The sequence below is a fragment of the Equus caballus genome, chromosome 16 (genome assembly GCF_041296265.1).
Source record: "Equus caballus isolate H_3958 breed thoroughbred chromosome 16, TB-T2T, whole genome shotgun sequence".
Classification (NCBI taxonomy): domain Eukaryota; kingdom Metazoa; phylum Chordata; class Mammalia; order Perissodactyla; family Equidae; genus Equus; species Equus caballus.
The window spans coordinates 93,014,826-93,031,306 of record NC_091699.1 but is presented as its reverse complement, the minus strand read 5'-3'; the positions used below and the strand labels follow the sequence as shown (position 1 = coordinate 93,031,306).

The 16,481-nt window shown below is 40.7% G+C and overlaps 1 protein-coding gene across 5 annotated transcripts in view; it reads right to left on the bottom strand.

Moving 5' to 3' along the window:
• Positions 1-1,899: 1,899 nt before the first annotated feature.
• Positions 1,900-16,481, bottom strand: part of AGTR1 (angiotensin II receptor type 1) — a 44,538-nt gene continuing 29,956 nt past the window's right edge. For 4 of the 5 annotated variants that reach the window (XM_005600972.4, XM_005600971.3, XM_005600973.4 and 1 more), the window contains one exon: positions 1,900-3,891. In XM_005600972.4, the coding sequence (XP_005601029.1) occupies positions 2,769-3,845 (1,077 nt within the window). In that variant the 5' untranslated portion in view covers positions 3,846-3,891 and the 3' untranslated portion in view covers positions 1,900-2,768. Of the gene's footprint in view, positions 3,892-14,495; positions 14,685-16,481 lie in introns of those variants that run through there. The other variant, XM_070238282.1, reaches the window with a different exon arrangement.

The following is a 16,481-nucleotide window of genomic DNA, read 5'->3' as shown; positions in this document are numbered from 1 at the left end:
AAGAATTGGAATGTAAATTGGAATATACATATTGCCCTTGAGTTCTGTTGGGCACCTAGATCCTTATGGTAAATACTCCTTTCTGCAAAAATTTTAAAAATAATCCAAAAAATAAGAAGTCTACCTAACCTCTGAATATGTTTATGAAGCGTAAATCATGCCATCCCATCCTAACATTTTGGTAAGTAGACTCTCATTTCAATATTATGTTGGTCTCACTGAAAAAGCAAGATTAATCATCAAAGTTATCAATATGTATCTATTTCACAAAATGGGATGGGGAAAAATCACAACGTAACTTGATGAACTCAAAATGAAAATGAGACTTGGAACACGTGATTCACACCAGTTAATAAAGAGATGAGTTGGAGGGTATCTAAATATAATTACCTACCAAAAATCTTATCCACTATAACATCGGAAAGTCCAACAAGTTCAAAGTGCTTGTAATCACTTGGGTTAAGATGACAACTGAATAAAAAAAGAACTGTTATAAAGCTGCCTTGGAGGGATTTCAAATAGGATAAGTTTACACTATAATTTGGATGAGCTAGAATTTATATTTTAGGGATGATCCTTTGAAAATAGTAAAGAAACTTTGGAGTTAGTGGCTGGTATTATATTAGTGAAATTAAGACAATATAAAAGGAAAATAGTATGAAACATGTGGAACCACATTTATTCACAAAATTAACTCTAATCTTGGGAATATGAACGTAACAGGCTGCTTTGTGGAGACTCTGTGCAGCCCACCAAGGCCTCTCTGAATGTGCCCCCGCCACACCTCCCATCAGCTATTTTATACATCACCCCCATCCTTTGGCCACTGTTTATTGAGCCTACTGAGTGCCTCAGCCTGTTCCGTGTGGACCCCAGGCGCAGGGAAGGCCTCTGGGGAGAATAATGAGGTTTCTGGCCAAGGGGAGCAGAGATGCTACAGTGCTGTCGTCAAGGGCAGTGTCATCCCTGCTCTTGCATGTGGCACCTGGGTCCTTACAGTAAATTTGCCTTTTCTGCTTAAATCTAGTAAATATTCCATGCTGCTGAGGCTGTGGTGAGAAATGTTCATACATAATTGGTGGTATTGTAAATTGTTATAAGTTTTCTGGAAAATATTTGGCAATATGTTTTAAGAATATTAGAAAGTTCCTATCTGTACACTCAGTTGTACCATTTCTGGGAGCGTGTCATGAGGAATTTGTCAGATTCATGTACTTGAGTGTTCATGGCAGTGCGATTTATGATACTGAAAATCAGAAAAAAGCTAAATGGTCCAATTTGGGGACTAGCTCACTATGTCAGGATATGTGTGCATTTTGTAATGTTATGCAGTTCTTAAAATGTTTTCGAAAAATATTTAATGGCATAGCAAACTACTATGCTATGACATTAAGTGAAAAATCTGTATACAAAGTACTATCACATTATGACTCCAATACCATGATTTATGTATGTACGTGTGTATAATGAATATAAAAAAAGTAGAAGAAAATGCACCCAACTGTTAAAAATGGTAATTTTTCAGTAGGAGAACTAAATATGACTTATTTTTTGTGCTTTCTATATTTTCTAAATTTCCTACAATGATTATCTATATAATTAGAAAAATTCTAATATTAAAAATTCATGTATAAAATAATGTATTATTTTACTGTTATAAGGAATGAGTTTTTCTCCTTTGTTTCATGAAAAACTTTGGAAAATTCAAAATGATGTATTTATTTCATGTTGTGTAGTGGAATAAAATGTGTCCTTTATCTTTTCAGTGGCAGGATATAAAATCTATAACCAACAGTATTAGACTATCAGTTGTATCAAGATCTAAATGGAAATATGTACTGTTTTAGTTGTCTTGTTTTAAAAATAAATCAGCCCCTATTTTAAGTAATGAAGATTAAATACGTTACAATAAAATTTTATTTTAATGTAAATATAACTTTACCAGATTTTAATCAAGTAACAACAGTTCAGAGATATAGATATACACACACATATATAGGTAGAATATATAGTTTTTAAAACAGTAAGGCATACTTCATGATATACAATCTTTTTACCACAAAATATATATACTTCTCAGATATGAAATAAAACTAATATGACTAGGAAGACACCACTACTTGGGACCAGAGTAACACCTTGACAAGTAGCTGAACTCAGTAACATCACTATACAGAGAAGCCATTTGGCTGGCATGTCTTGGCAGTGTGAATCTATAAGACACTGGTTGAATTTCATAAATTTCTGAAACTTGACAACTACTGCTTAGCAAGGCTTTCTACAAAATGTGTAGTAGGAGCTACGGGTGGGCCACCGTTGCTCATCGCTGAATAGGCACAAAAGCTTTACTGCCCTTTGGAAATTGGGCAGAGCAATCTTACACTCTGATCTCCCGTTGTTTCTCTAAAAGTTTACCATATTCTAAATACCTTATGTGGAAATCAAAAAGAACAGAACAAGAGCAGACTGGGGAGATGGCATTTCTGCCAGTAAAATTTTCTAAACCAACATGTTCATACAGTTTCTGACATGGTCCTTTGAGTGTCCATCATCTATCGAATGCAAAATGTGGCTTTGCTTTGTTTTGTTGCAAAGGAAAAGAAAAGATTTTGTTCAGAGCTTTAGAAAAGTCAGTTCAGTCCACATAATCCGTTTTTTTCTTAAATTCGAAAAAGTAGCTCGTGCTCGTTCGGTGTTGACATGTTGTAGAGGAATGTTTCTCTTGCTCCTTCTCTCATGAGGTTATTCACTGACAGGTTTCCAGGGTGTCACTCGACCTCAATACACGGGGCAGGCCTCTTGGAGGAGCTTCCGTTGTCTGAGGGGCGGTAGGAAAGCGTGCTCATCTTGGTTGATAGGCTTGAGTGGGATTTGGCCTTTGGGGGAATGTATTTCAGAAGCTGGAGAAAATATTTTTTAAATTTCTTGCCAAGAAAGCCATAAAAGAGAGGATTAAGGCAATTGTTAAAATAAGCTATGCAAATCGTGATGGGCATGGCAGTGTCAACAATATCTGTAATTTTACAGTCATGTATGATGCCCAGCTGAATCAATACATCCAGAAAAGTGAATATTTGGTGGGGAACCCAGGAAAAGAAAAAGAAAAGCACAATTGCCATAATTATCTTGAAAATATCATCATTTCTTGGCTTGTTCTTTTGAATTTCATAAGCCTTCTTTAGGGTCTTCCAAATAAGAGTATAACTTGTAAGAATGATCAGGAAAGGAAACAAGAAACCCAGTATATTCTTGGTTAGGCCTAGCCCTATAGGGAGGGTTGAATTTTGGAATTCATAATGGAAAGCACAAACTGTGACATTGGTGTTCTCGATGAAAAATACATTGCGGTGGATTATAGTTGGCAAACTGGCCAAGCCGGCTAGCGTCCAAATAATGATGCAGGTGACTTTGGCCACAAGCATCGTGCGCCGCAGGCGGGACTTCATCGGGTGAACAATAGCCAGGTAGCGATCAATGCTCAGACACGTGAGTAGAAACACACTGGCATAGAGGTTGAAACTGACGCTGGCTGAAGCAATCTTACATAGGTAATTGCCGAAGGGCCAGCGGTATTCCATAGCAGTGTAGACAGCCCATAGTGGCAAAGTCATTAAAAAGCATAAATCAGCCAGTGCTAAATTCAAAAGAAAAACACTGGCCACGGTCTTTAGTTTCATGTAAAAGTAAATGACAATCACCACCAAGCTGTTTCCGAATATTCCGATCACAAAGATGATGCTGTATAAAGTAGGGATCATGACAAATATGTAATTGTGCCTTCCAGCTTTGGGACAGTCATCCTGGATTCTTTTAATACCCTCTTCAGTGGAAGAGTTGAGCATCATTTTGATTTCCCGGGTTAACTAGGCTCAGACACTATGCCAAATGCACCTAGAGAAAATAAAAATGAAAAGGTAAAAACATTTTAACTTCCAGTTGTAAACAAATAGTTGTATTTCTCAATCATAAACACAGTAACTCAACTTTAGTCCTAGGGAAAAAAATTAGGTCATATTTAATGGAGAAAACTGTGAACAGATGAAATCTAAGAGTGCACATTTAAATTAATTTTTAGGACATGTTGCTTTTTTAGGGAGTGATAAATATTCTCCAGACAAATGTAAGTGGGGTCCTATGTGAATAAACTTATCTAGGTCCTTTGCATTTTTTCTAGAAGTAAATCCTAGCTTCCAAATTGATTAAAAAACAATCTAAATCTCAGAAAGCACTGCAGAATTAAATGTTATTCAGAAAGACATGAGTTTTCCCTGAGGTGAGCAAGGCTAATTAATTTGTCTTTAACCTCAGCAGTGTGACACATCCTTATCTTATTGTTTAAACCATTTCTTTCATCTCACAATCTTTACTTACGTACAAAAATTATTAGCATTCTCGCTGAAGTGGGCGGAATAGCCGCCTCTAGGTTGCTGAGGAATCGGTCATGGTGAGAACTGATGTTAGAGGGAATAAGAGGGAGGCTCAAGACTTTGGGGAATAGCATTCTTTCCATGGTTTTCCAGGCTGCTACAGTCAGTAACCACTTATTTAACTTCCAACTCAGTCTAACAAAAGGGCCTGAATCTCGTAATTTTGTGCCCACCAGCCAATTCTGAGATTAACCCTTTGTATGGCAAGGATGTCAAATGAACAGATTAGGTCAGGAATATCAATAAACCACATCTTTTGTGTGGGGCTTGAGATACCAGCCGTCCTTTAGGATTTTAGGAAGAAATCAGATGCTCAGGAATGAGCTGCACAAAGACTTCTGTAAATATTTGCTCTAATATTTTACATAATCAACAATCAAACGATTCATTTATGTGATTTAGAAAATCAACATATTCTGCCCTATACAAGAGTCCTTCTGAAAACCCTTGGGAAGGAGGCTGAAGATTCCACGAGGGAGACATCTCAGGCTGTGGCACAGGCATGCTCTGAGGTGAAGGTTAGCAGTGGGCACAGGCAAGGCCAGCAGGCAGGGCAGTGGTGCTGGGTAAAGATCCTATTGCTGCCCCAGGAGCAGGTCCCTAGATGAGCATGGTCCTGGGCAAGAAGAGGAACAGGAATAAGACAGCACTAGTCTGCCCAGGAGAGCTGTGCTTGGCATCCGGGAGCGCTGGGGAAGCACGTGCGCCCAGGTAGTGTCCATCCTGGTGCACAGTGATGCTGAGAGGGATGAGACTCAAGCGGCCGAGTTTTAAGAGGAAACACTGGGAATAAAAGGGCTCTTTAGTGGCCTGTTGGCCTCCCCAAGGAGGCAGTTATTCTCCCTGCCGAAGTTTTTGTCTCCATGTCCTCATTATCTTTTCCTTTGTACTCAGCTTTAAATAATCTAGATCCCTTTCTTCTCTCTTCATTCACCGGGGCATCAGCCTCCACAAACAGGCACTATCTACCCCAAATGTCACATCCTCTGTGGAACCTTCCTGACTTTTCTGGAAATTGGCTGTTCCACTTTCTGAGCTGCTTTGGCACCCAGGATGCAGGTTCTGACACTATAGTATAAAGGTCTGATACACGCTCTTCTCCATGGTTTGTCAGCTGCTTAGGGCAGGGCTTGCTTGGAATCACCTGCTTTGCTAGTGTAGGCCCTGCACATTCCAGGAGGCAGACGACAAGCGTCTGCTGAATAACAGAGCGAGTGGACAAATGAATGAGTGAACAGTATATACTTTAAAAGCTATGAGTGTAGAGTACTGAGACTAATTTCTTTCGGGCTAATGAAATCCATTTATATTTTGCTCCCCAAAGAATCACAGAAAATGCTCAGTGCCAACCTGGGCCTCCCCTTGGATAAACAACCAAAACCAAAACCAACCAAACCAAACTGACAAAAACACCCTGGGCACTTTTAGAAATCTGTGGTTTACAAAACAGAGGATGAAAAGAAGGAATAATTTAATGGAAGCTGGGGCCAGGCTCTCAGGCAGGTATGACCCATCTCTTCCTCACCCAGAAGGATTTCTCTACTCTTTGCTAATTTTTCAGTTCATTTTATTACAGTTACTGAAATTATGCCAATTGATAAGCATAATTCATTTAGGTAAACAAATATTCTCTATTAAAAATTAAATGCTTCATAAAAGGTTTAAGGGCTAGCAGTCATTTACACCTTAACGTGGATTAATTTACTTATTTGCTCTCCTTCTAACATCTGTTATCAGTTGGATTTTGCATAGGAAAAAATTAGAAATGTCAAGGTTAAAGAAGCTTAAAGATTAAAAGTGGCCTGGGTGAACTGCACAACTGAAAACTAGGGCAGAGGTAAATATTTGTTTCAGCTTGGGCAAAAGGGCACTAAAAGACAGGAACCAATAAACTTGATGTGTTAGGATCCCTTAGGTGCCCTGAGCCTGGGCGCCTGAAACCAGGGAGGAAATTCTCCTCTCTTTCCTCTTTCCTCTCTTGAACCCACTTTGAGGGCACACAACTCAGGTTGGTTCCATTAATCCTGTGTTGAGAGTGAATAGAAGTTTACTGACTAGGCTGGAACTTTAACCATCACTTATAAAAGAATTTCCAAGGGAAAAAGTTTGCATTTGAAAGGATCATTTTATAAATACAGTTTTGTTTTGTTCTTGGTGAGGAAGATTGGCCTTGAGCTAACATCTGTTGTCAATCTTCCTCTTTTTGCTTGAAGAACAGTGTCTCTGAGCTAACATCTATGCCAGTCTTCCTCTATTTTTTGTATGTGGGATGCTGCCACAGCATGGCTTGATGAGCAGTGTGTAGGTCAGTACCCGGGATCCAAACCGGTGAACCCTGGGCCGCCGAAGCAGAGTGCAAGAAATTAACCACTATGCCACCAGGCCGGCCCCCTACAAATATGGTTTTGGACTTCAATTCCTTCACAATCTGAGGTCAGCCTTTTCCCCAATTCCCATCGATCCATATTGACTAATATTTAATATGTAAAAGGTTGTTCTGAACAACTAGCGGAGCATGCCTGGAAATGTTAGTGAGTATTTATTATTTTAATGAGTATATCACTTGAGAACTCTGGATGTAGCATTGCATATACTAACTAGAAGAACATTTTACATAAAGTTTATTATATAAGTAATGACCAAGACTTCCTACCTAGTAAAGAAACTAATTTTCTCCTACTCGAGGGTGAAGGATCTTGGAGAGGAATTTTCCATGGTGGAAACAGCGGGAGCAAGAGCAGAGAAGCAGAGATGCAAGTAGTACAGCAGGCAGTCAGCCATTCATCCCCTATTTACTGAACAACTATTTCGTTCTAGGGTCACAGATGCAAAATAAGTCAAGTCACAGTTCTCCTTCTTGGAGTCATTTGAGTATAGCTGGGAGGAAGGAGTCTTAAAAACTGAATTATCTGCAGTGTGTTAAACTGTGCCATACTAGCGGCATGTGGAACGTGCTGTGCTTGTCATTGACCCAGCCTGGTGGTGGGGGTACAGGGATGATTAAGGACACTTCCCAGAGAGGATGCCACTTGGATGTGGAGGATGTATGGGAAACAGACTGGCTAGAACTTAAAGGCAGCCAGCTGGCCGGCGAAGGTGGGGTAGAGATCGTGTCGTCATTGAACTTCTCCCTCCTTACAAATGTCTACAGCATCATCCATGGGAAACTGAGCTTGTAAATTTACAGATGCTGCACAGCCTTCTGGGCAGGGGTGTGGGGTCTGAATGTGCACTGGAAGGGATGCGACCCAGGTCATCCTGGTGTGCAAGAAATACTGTCCTCTGGTCTGCACTGTTGCCACAGATAGCTTCTGTAGAGAAACTTGCTTCTCAGGAAAGAGGCAAAATGGAACCTTGTGATTGGCAGCCTCCTTAGACTGATGACAAATGAGTGGGAAGGAATGGCGTTCTACTCTCTTCGAAGCTGAAAGGATGCTGTTTGGGTGAGAAGCTGCAGGAGAGAGAGATGTGATCTATAGGAACACCAAACTTAGGAGTCCCAGAAAGCAGCTACATTCCCATCTCAGTCTGCTGCTCCTCCCAGCAGGGTTACAGCCAGGTAGAAAACTGATAAAAGACACAGGAAGATCCACTCTCCCTGTGTCTGGGTCTCACCATAGCTTTTACGCAGGTTCTGTGGCCTACATGAATTCCACAGCACTATTTCCTCTTGGGGGAAAGAAAATGGGATTTGGAGTCAAAATACTTGTAATGGAATCTTCCTTTGCAACTTACAAATCTGTGTTACTCTGGCTATCACCCCATTTCTCTGAACAGGAGCCTCAGTTTCCTCACCTTTAAGAAATGGGAACAATGATGCTTATTGCACATGATTGTCATAGGAATTAAATGAGGTAACGTGAAAGAGCACTGGGCGTAGCTTTCAGATAGTAAGTGCTTAATAAATGTGTTTTATTTGAAGCTTTACTATTATTTTTTTAATGTAAGGCAAGAACTGATTCAGCCATGGGTCGAAAAGGCGTGAGAGAGAAAAACAAAAGGTTTATCGTTGGTAAGCTCCTTCTCTTGCCAGTAAAAGGCTAAAAATAACAAGCTGTTGTTTCTTCAATGTATGAGTAAAAAATAATCTTAAGCAGCTGAATAAATTTGCCATGAGTCAGGTGGGAACTTTCAGTCTGCTGCAAACACACGGTTGGCACAGAGTGGGCACACCACATTTCTCCATGGCTTGTTTCCGTAGGAGTTAGCTCGTATTCCCTGACAGCTTCCCTGGTTCTTAAAGCAAGCCTAAGAAAGAAGATTTCCTTTCTTTCTTTTTTTTTAAAAATTCTAAGAATATTTCCCTAAGACTTTTGATTAGAATATTAATACCTTCTTAAGCTTTTAGGCAAGCCAAAACCAATCTAATTAAATTGTTCATTACAAGCTCCGTTTTTAATGAGTTTGTAATCTAAAGAAAAAAAATACCCCATAGTTCCCTATGATAATAAAGAGAGAACTAAAGACCAAGTAATTATATTTTAGAATAGACTTCCATCAAAGTACCTTCCTCAAATATCAAAAAGAGTAGGCCAGTGTTCGTAAGTCATTTGCTTGTAGTGCTGGACAGCTCAATAAACCATCCTGTTCAAAACTCATCCTCTTTATTGTTCCTATTTTATAATTCAGACTCTAGAAAGCAGGCGTTCCTGCTCCTGTGTTTTTTCCCCAAGGAATGAACGAGGCATTCTCCAGGATGCAACTGTTAGTCAGTATCCATTTGTGAATTCAGTGAATCATAGAAGTTGGCAGTACAACTTTTAGGGTTCCCACTTTTTTTTTTTCCCCCAAATCCACGTGTTTTATTTCTTAACCTTCAGTTCTTATTTTATGGGGTCTATCTCTACCTTTATCTCCTTAAACATTTTGAACACCTCTGTGTTACGAGCCCCCATCCAATTTCTTTACTATTTGTAGCTCTTCAGGCATAAATTCTACACGTTTCATCTGTGGACACTCTTTCTTGGCCTTCGCCTCCATCTTGGGTTTTGTAATCTTGGACTGTGAGTTCATCTGTAGTGGGAATTAACTTCCTTAGGAGGCCTGAGTGTCTGGAGGGTGGTAGCCTGTGAAATTTCTGCTTGGGCATACATCACTTGACCTGGAAAAGCTTTTGGTGCCAATTTTCAGCCCAATTTCCAACTTCACACTTTGTCTGCAGTTACTGCAGACCAGGCCCTCCACGCATTCTCAAGTTTTTGCCGGGCGACAGAAGTTAGCTAGTGTTTGCTCACAACAAGCAGTAATTTTCCAGTTCCTGGCTTGAACCAGGAAATCACTTTCAATTGTCTTTAGGACATGAGTCTAACGGTCTTGACTTCCATCCCGGTGAACTCATTAGAATTTTATCTCACTTTTGTATCTGGTGTTGGTTCTTCCCTGGCCCATGTGGTCTCAATTCTTATTCAGAGCTGTGATCTGAGATTTTATGTATTTAGGGAAAGAACGGTAATGTCCACGATTTTTTAGTCCATTGTCTTCATCTTGACTGGAAGTTGCCCTACACATTATTTGGAGATAATAGTTAAGTTGCTTGGACCCAATAAGCTTTGGATTAAAGTCTTGCCCCTCTTCACCTCCCCCTGCCCCCCACCATGCCCTTTGATGAGGCATCTAAGCCTTTCTGGGTACACCCTCCTTCATGCTGGTAGACATGGCAGCCATGAATCAGGGAGCACAGCAGAGAGCCTAGCATCATGGGGCAAGTGACTAGAATTGCTTTCAAGTCAGATGCACAGGAGAATGTCATGCTCCTGGCTGGCAATCCCAGCCTAACTGCTCTATGTTAAATACTTTCCTTGGAGATGATTTTGTTCACCTCTACAATTCCTGGATGAACGTTTCCCTTAATACAAAAATATTTTATTAGAAGTATTAATGCCATACTAATTAAGTACTTAAGATTCAGCTTCCTCAGACTTAATGAATGGCTGTGTGATATGTCTAAGTGGTAAATAGAGGTTTCTGGCCTTCTTCCCAAGTCAGTATCATCCACTGTGGCCTGCACTCACAAGAAATGAAAACAGTGTATACTGCTTCCTTATTTCTGCACATACCCATTGTAACCAACTGTGGCGATGGTGGTTAAACGTTCTGGCATCCTCAACTAGCCCTCCCAAATAGTCCAAGAGCCTAAAGAACTCAGCTTTAGGAAAGGAAATTCAGAAGTTCCTTCCAAGTTAGGGTATAAATTTCAAGGAAAGTAAAATATTAATCCTAAATTTTTGCTTCTTGGGAATCATTCAGTACTTTAATATCTAAAAATGTAACACCAAATTACAATGACCTTTCTCTCCACTCTAGAAGCTCCTACTTGTCATAAATCACAGTTTAAACAACTCAGTTGTGGTGACTACCCCAAGCCCCCTGAACAACTCCCTTCATGCCTACATTTCCTCCTGCTCTTTTCTATCCTAAACTCTTGGCTGTTTTTATTGTATGACGTTTTCTTTTAGGAAGATCAGCCCTGAGCTAACTTCTGCTGCCAATCCTTCTCTTTTTGCTGATGAAGACTGGCCCTGAGCTCGCATCTGTGCCCATCTTCCTCTATTTTACACATGGGACGCCTGCCACAGCATGGCTTGATAAGCGGTGTGTAGGTCCACACCCAGGATCTGAACCTGTGTACCACAGGCTGCTGAAGTGGAGCATGTGAACTTAACTGCTATGCCACTGGGCTGGCCCCTGTAGACTTTTTTTTTTTAAATTTCAAAAAGAAAGGAGAAACAGGTAGGGATGAAAGATATATGATTAAGTCTAATCATGTGCTTAAAAATCTTCCTTTGACATGTTGGTGTTAGTAGGAAACATTCTTGCTATGTTAAGCACAGAGGGCCACGGAAGGCTTTCCAGTGAGCCTAGAAAGAGCAGTGCTCTGGAGACCAGGAGAAGAGGAAAATAAAGCCTAGCTTGAAAGAAAACTTATATCTAAATGAGCCCTTGTCCTCTTACACTCCCAAATTCCTCAAACTTATGGACTCAGAATTTCACCCAGGGAATCATAATCACATTTTAAAGGATCAGCATTTTGGCCATCAAGAGGAGGAAATATCATTTTTAATGATATGGCTCTTGGAGACTGTTCACAAGCTTTTATTTCGCAACAGATGAAAAAGGCAGCATCTATGTTGGCATCTCAGTCAACAACAGCTGCTTCATCCAACTTGTACACAAAACCCCCGATTCCATATGGGAAGCCACTCCTCATTTTGTCTTTGAGACTTTAATTCAGCAGCAAAAACTACTCATATCATTTCAGATTCCACTTTAAGGAGTATGAAGAAAGATATTGGGCAGGAAAGGAAGCACTAATTAATTTTTATCCTTAAGAAATTATGATAATATTATGGAGTTTATACGTATTATGAGTTTTATGTTAGAGATTATTGGCCACATGGCAATTCACTTCAGATTAAAGTTTTTAACATACAAACCATATAACTATAAAATTTAAATGAAGCTCAAAGGACTAACTATTCAGTGCATGTACCTTTCCCTGAATTGCTCCACGTCCTGACTGCAGTAGGAATGTTCTTTGAATGACAGCCTACAACGTGGTCCCGCAATGTGCAAGAAGACTAGGGTTCTAATTCTGACTCTCCCATTCACTAGCGAGGTGACCCTGAGCCAGTCACTTAGCTTCTCCGGACCTCTGCATCCTTAGGCAGCTGGTACATGCTTAAAAAGTCTCCTGAAACACTGAAATTTCATAATCTTTCTTTTGAATACATATACATCTTTTGAAGATAAAGGCAATAATGGTTGACAAATAGAAATGACCCGACAAATCATTAACTCAGCCAACTTCCTGTCTAGCTGTCAATATACATATTATTAGTGCTACAATGATTTAACGTTCTATAATTATAGACAAGAACTCTTTGTATTAAAAGCAAAAGAATTTCACCTTCGATCAAAGATGAACAAAGAAACTCCACGTAAGATTACTATATTATAGTGACAGTGGTTTTTTGCCCCATTTTTTACGTTAATTATCTACTCAAAAAAATGTTTGCCCAGCATAGCATTTGGATAGTGGTTGTGACCCTAGGTTAATGAGGTCAAGGTTGTAGGTTTGGGCCCCGTCTAGACTACTTGGTTTTACTGCATTTGTGGCCAAAGCCTGTGAGCCTCTGAGGCGTGCCCGCATTCGTCCTGGCGACACCAGGTGAAGAGTCCAGACGGACTGGCTTGCGGCTGCACGTCGAAGTTACAAGCACGCCCTGCAGCTAGGAGTCCAGATCGCACGGTCCTGTGGAAACGGCGGCGCAATGTGCCATTGTTAATTTATTAACCTACTCACAGATTCTTCATGGGGAAAATACAACTTTTTCAAGTTTAGCTAATAGTTAACATGGTTCAGTTGCCCAGATAAAAAGAGAGGTGAGGGTAGAGTATTATAAAAGAACCTCACAGTAATGTATTACTTAGTATAATACTTTGAACTATTTATATTAGTCAGTGTTTGGAAGAGCTAAATAGAATTCTGTCCTAAGAAAACGAATTTTGTAAGGATAATGTTTCCATGACTTTCTCATAGAGTTATCTTTTTTTAAAACACAGTTTTGTATGCTACTTTTTTTTTTCATTAAAATGCTGTAAAAACTAAGAGACACCAAAACAGTCTGGTGGAGAAAGCACTGGACCAGAGGCCTGTTGAGGAGCGTGCTCTGTCACTAACCAGCGACGCCATCACATGCAGGAAATTTCATCTCTTACTTCTTTATTCCTCAAATATTACGAAATATTTAGAATGAGAATACCAGCACCTGTTCTCACCTCTGTCCCATAGATTGTTCAAGGTAAGAAGTGAGGTCTTTGGAAGACATAAAAGCAGTTTGAAAATAGAACCTTTCCACAATGCGAGGATAATTGAAGTGAATTTAATGAAAGAAAGCTCGGAACTTCAAAAGACTAATGGACTTTTTCATTCAGAAATTCAGCAGAAATATTTTTCATTATTTTAACTGAACACTTTTATTTCAAGAACTATACCAAGGCACTTGACTAACGCTGAAAGAAAGGTAAAATGGTAGAGACCGAATAGCTTCTGCATTTAATCCTTGTGACAGCAAAGGGCTGGGTACAAAGTGGGGCCCTCAGGCTAAATCTGACCAACACATCTATTTTCTTTGGCCCCCAAAGTGCTTACAGCTGTTGGGATTTGAATCTTCTGAGGTTCACTAATCCCAACCAATTCTCTATTTTCTGATTCTTTAGGTCAGTGCCGTTCAAAAGAAAGAAAACGCGGGCCCCATATGTAATTAAAATTTTCGTAGTAGCTACATTAAAAAAGTCAGGAGAAACAGGTGGAATTAGTTTTGATAACATATTTTGTTTAACCCAATATATCCAAAATAGTCATTTCAACATGTAGTCAATATAAAAATTGAGATATTTTACTCTGTTTTTGTACCAAGTCTTCAAAATCCTGGGTCTAACTTACGTTTCCAGCCCGTCTCAGCTGAGACTCGCCGCCCTTCAGGTGCCCAGGCACCTCGGGCTGCCCACCGGCTGCACAGCACAGCGTTAGGCGCCCTTCTCACTCTGTCACCTACCTAGCCTTCCAGCAACAGTTCTGAAAGCGTGCTCCCTGGACCAGCAGCATCAGCATCACCTGGGAACGCCTTAGGTGTGCACATCTCAGGCCCCACCCGGCCCCCTGGGTCAGAAACTCTGGGGGTGGGGCCAGCATATTTACTGAGCCCTCGAGGTGATTCTGACGCGCACTAATGTTTTAAAGTCACTGCCCGACTGGCGTCTCAATTTGCAACTCTGGCTTATATGCTGATAATCATGAGTAACAGGCAAAAACAAATCCAACAAACAACAAAAGTGCCCTCGACTACCATGTTTGCATTCGGCCCCGTGGAGGCATCACAACCTGAAGTACGACAGACTCCCCAGGGCAGCTGGAGAATTATGAGTGAAACTGTGTATTTCTTCCAAACATCCACGCCTGGCGTAGTTTAGGGGTGCCCAACAGGATGTCACCTAGGAAAACACGCTGTGCACCTACTCACAGAGGTCTGGAATTTCTTTAACTGGGGTGGGGTGGGCGATACCCACCTCCCTACCTCCATTAGAACCAAGCTCTTCCTGGGGGAGGAGACACACTGCCTGACTCAGGTGAGAGGCAGACTTGAGGGAGTAGAAGAGCACGGTGATGGGAACCCAAGGACCGCAACCAGGGTCATGCTTTACTTCTCATGAGCCGCGGGGCCTTCAGCTTCTTAAGCTGTGACTGATTTTCTTCATCTGGAAAATGATAATGATATGGAAGTTCATGACAATGATGAACTAAAAAATATCTGTCCAGTCTGGCTCACAGCATTGGTGGGAACGTCGAGTGAGATCACGTGTGTGGAGATGCATGAGATCCTGTAGCTTTGAGACTTTTGTTCGTGTCATTAAATTCACACTATGGTGTGAAAAACTAATTTTCTCCCTGAAGGCAAATCTGGATAAGAGAGATTGGGAAGCTGCACATGGTGCCGGAAGCGGAAGAAACTGAAGTCCCAGAAAGGTGGAAAGGCTCAGAGAGGAAGCCTAGAAGCCACTGCTGGTAAGCTGCTTGGACTGGCTATTTTGCCTGCTCTAATCATTCTCCTGAATACCTACACAATTTTAAAATATAAATTACAGTGATACCACCCCACTGCTTATAATACAAAGTTCAGACCATCACCTCTACTATTACTTACCACTCCAGTCATTTTCTACGTGGGGCTACTTGTATGTTCCAATTAAACAGTGTGTGATAAGAGGCATGGATGCTGGGCCAATAAAAGGTAAACAACACTTTGCCAACTGAAAAATACGATGAGATACTGGTGACTGCTGCTTCCTGTGAAAACTTCATTAGCAAGAAATGAGTTACCAGATGCCACACAGCAGATTTAAAATGAAAATATATTTCCAGTATTTGTGTGCAGTCTGAGCAGGAGGAAAAAAAATGAACTCCTTCCAAGAGAGCTTTAAAAGATAGTTGCACCACTTTTGCCTTCGATTGTTAGAGGTGCTCTTCTAAATGTAAAATAAGAAGCCCCCTTTTAGTTGTGGAATAAAAGTAAAGTGGAAATGCAGCATTTCTGCATAGAAGGGCTATGTCGTGAAGCGGCACATTACTCATACAGCACAACTCTTGCAGGACAAGGAGAATCTTTTTGAACATCCTGTGCCACACCAGGACGCTATTTCCTCTTGTGTTAACTTCGTCATGGCCATTTCTCCTTCTCTCGTCTTCCCTTTCAGGAAGCGATTTCTGCTTTTATTACTGACAACAAAACGGTTCAAGGCAGCAACTGCCAGCATTGACTCCACTCTTCCTGAACCAGCGCTAAGGACCACCCCGCTGGTGCTTCCCTTTCTTCAGGAGATATTCAAACTCTCCGCTTGTTCTTGCAGCTACTAAGCCCACTCCGTTCCTGTCCTCAAAGCTACAACCCTCCAAACTAAAGCAACTGTGCTTAGGGAGGGAACCCCCAGCACAATTTCACTTGAGCAAGTAGAAATTTCAAATGATAAGCCAGTGTGACAGAAATATCCAACACCTTCTAGTTTTTATACACAGATATTTTTGGCTGAAGAAGGCCAATGTTCCCATGCGATTTCAGAATCTCTGCAGTTAGTCGGTTCCAGCTGAAGAACATGGCTCTTTGAAATTTTTTTTCTCCCTAATTTATATTCGTTCTTAGCTCCTGTAAGACAGGTGAAGTTTGTAAATCAAATTAAGAGGGTGAAAGAGAATTATCACTCTCAAGCTTTCTCTTGGAAAAATATTTACAGAGAATTTCTTTACACACAGAAATCCCCAAAGCATTAAAGTTTATTTCTGGATCATTAACTGCTCACCAGATGCTGGGGAGGCAGGCGCTACTGCCCTTTGACTTCCACATGAAGGAGGATGGAGCATCCTTGAAATGATTAGCTACGTCAGTGGGGAAAATATCAATTTAAACTTTTCAGCCACAGAACTCCAGCACAAAGTGACACACAAGTGTTCAAGCAAGCTTATTTAATGGACAATTGTTTGATACTCTTCTGTGTTTCTGG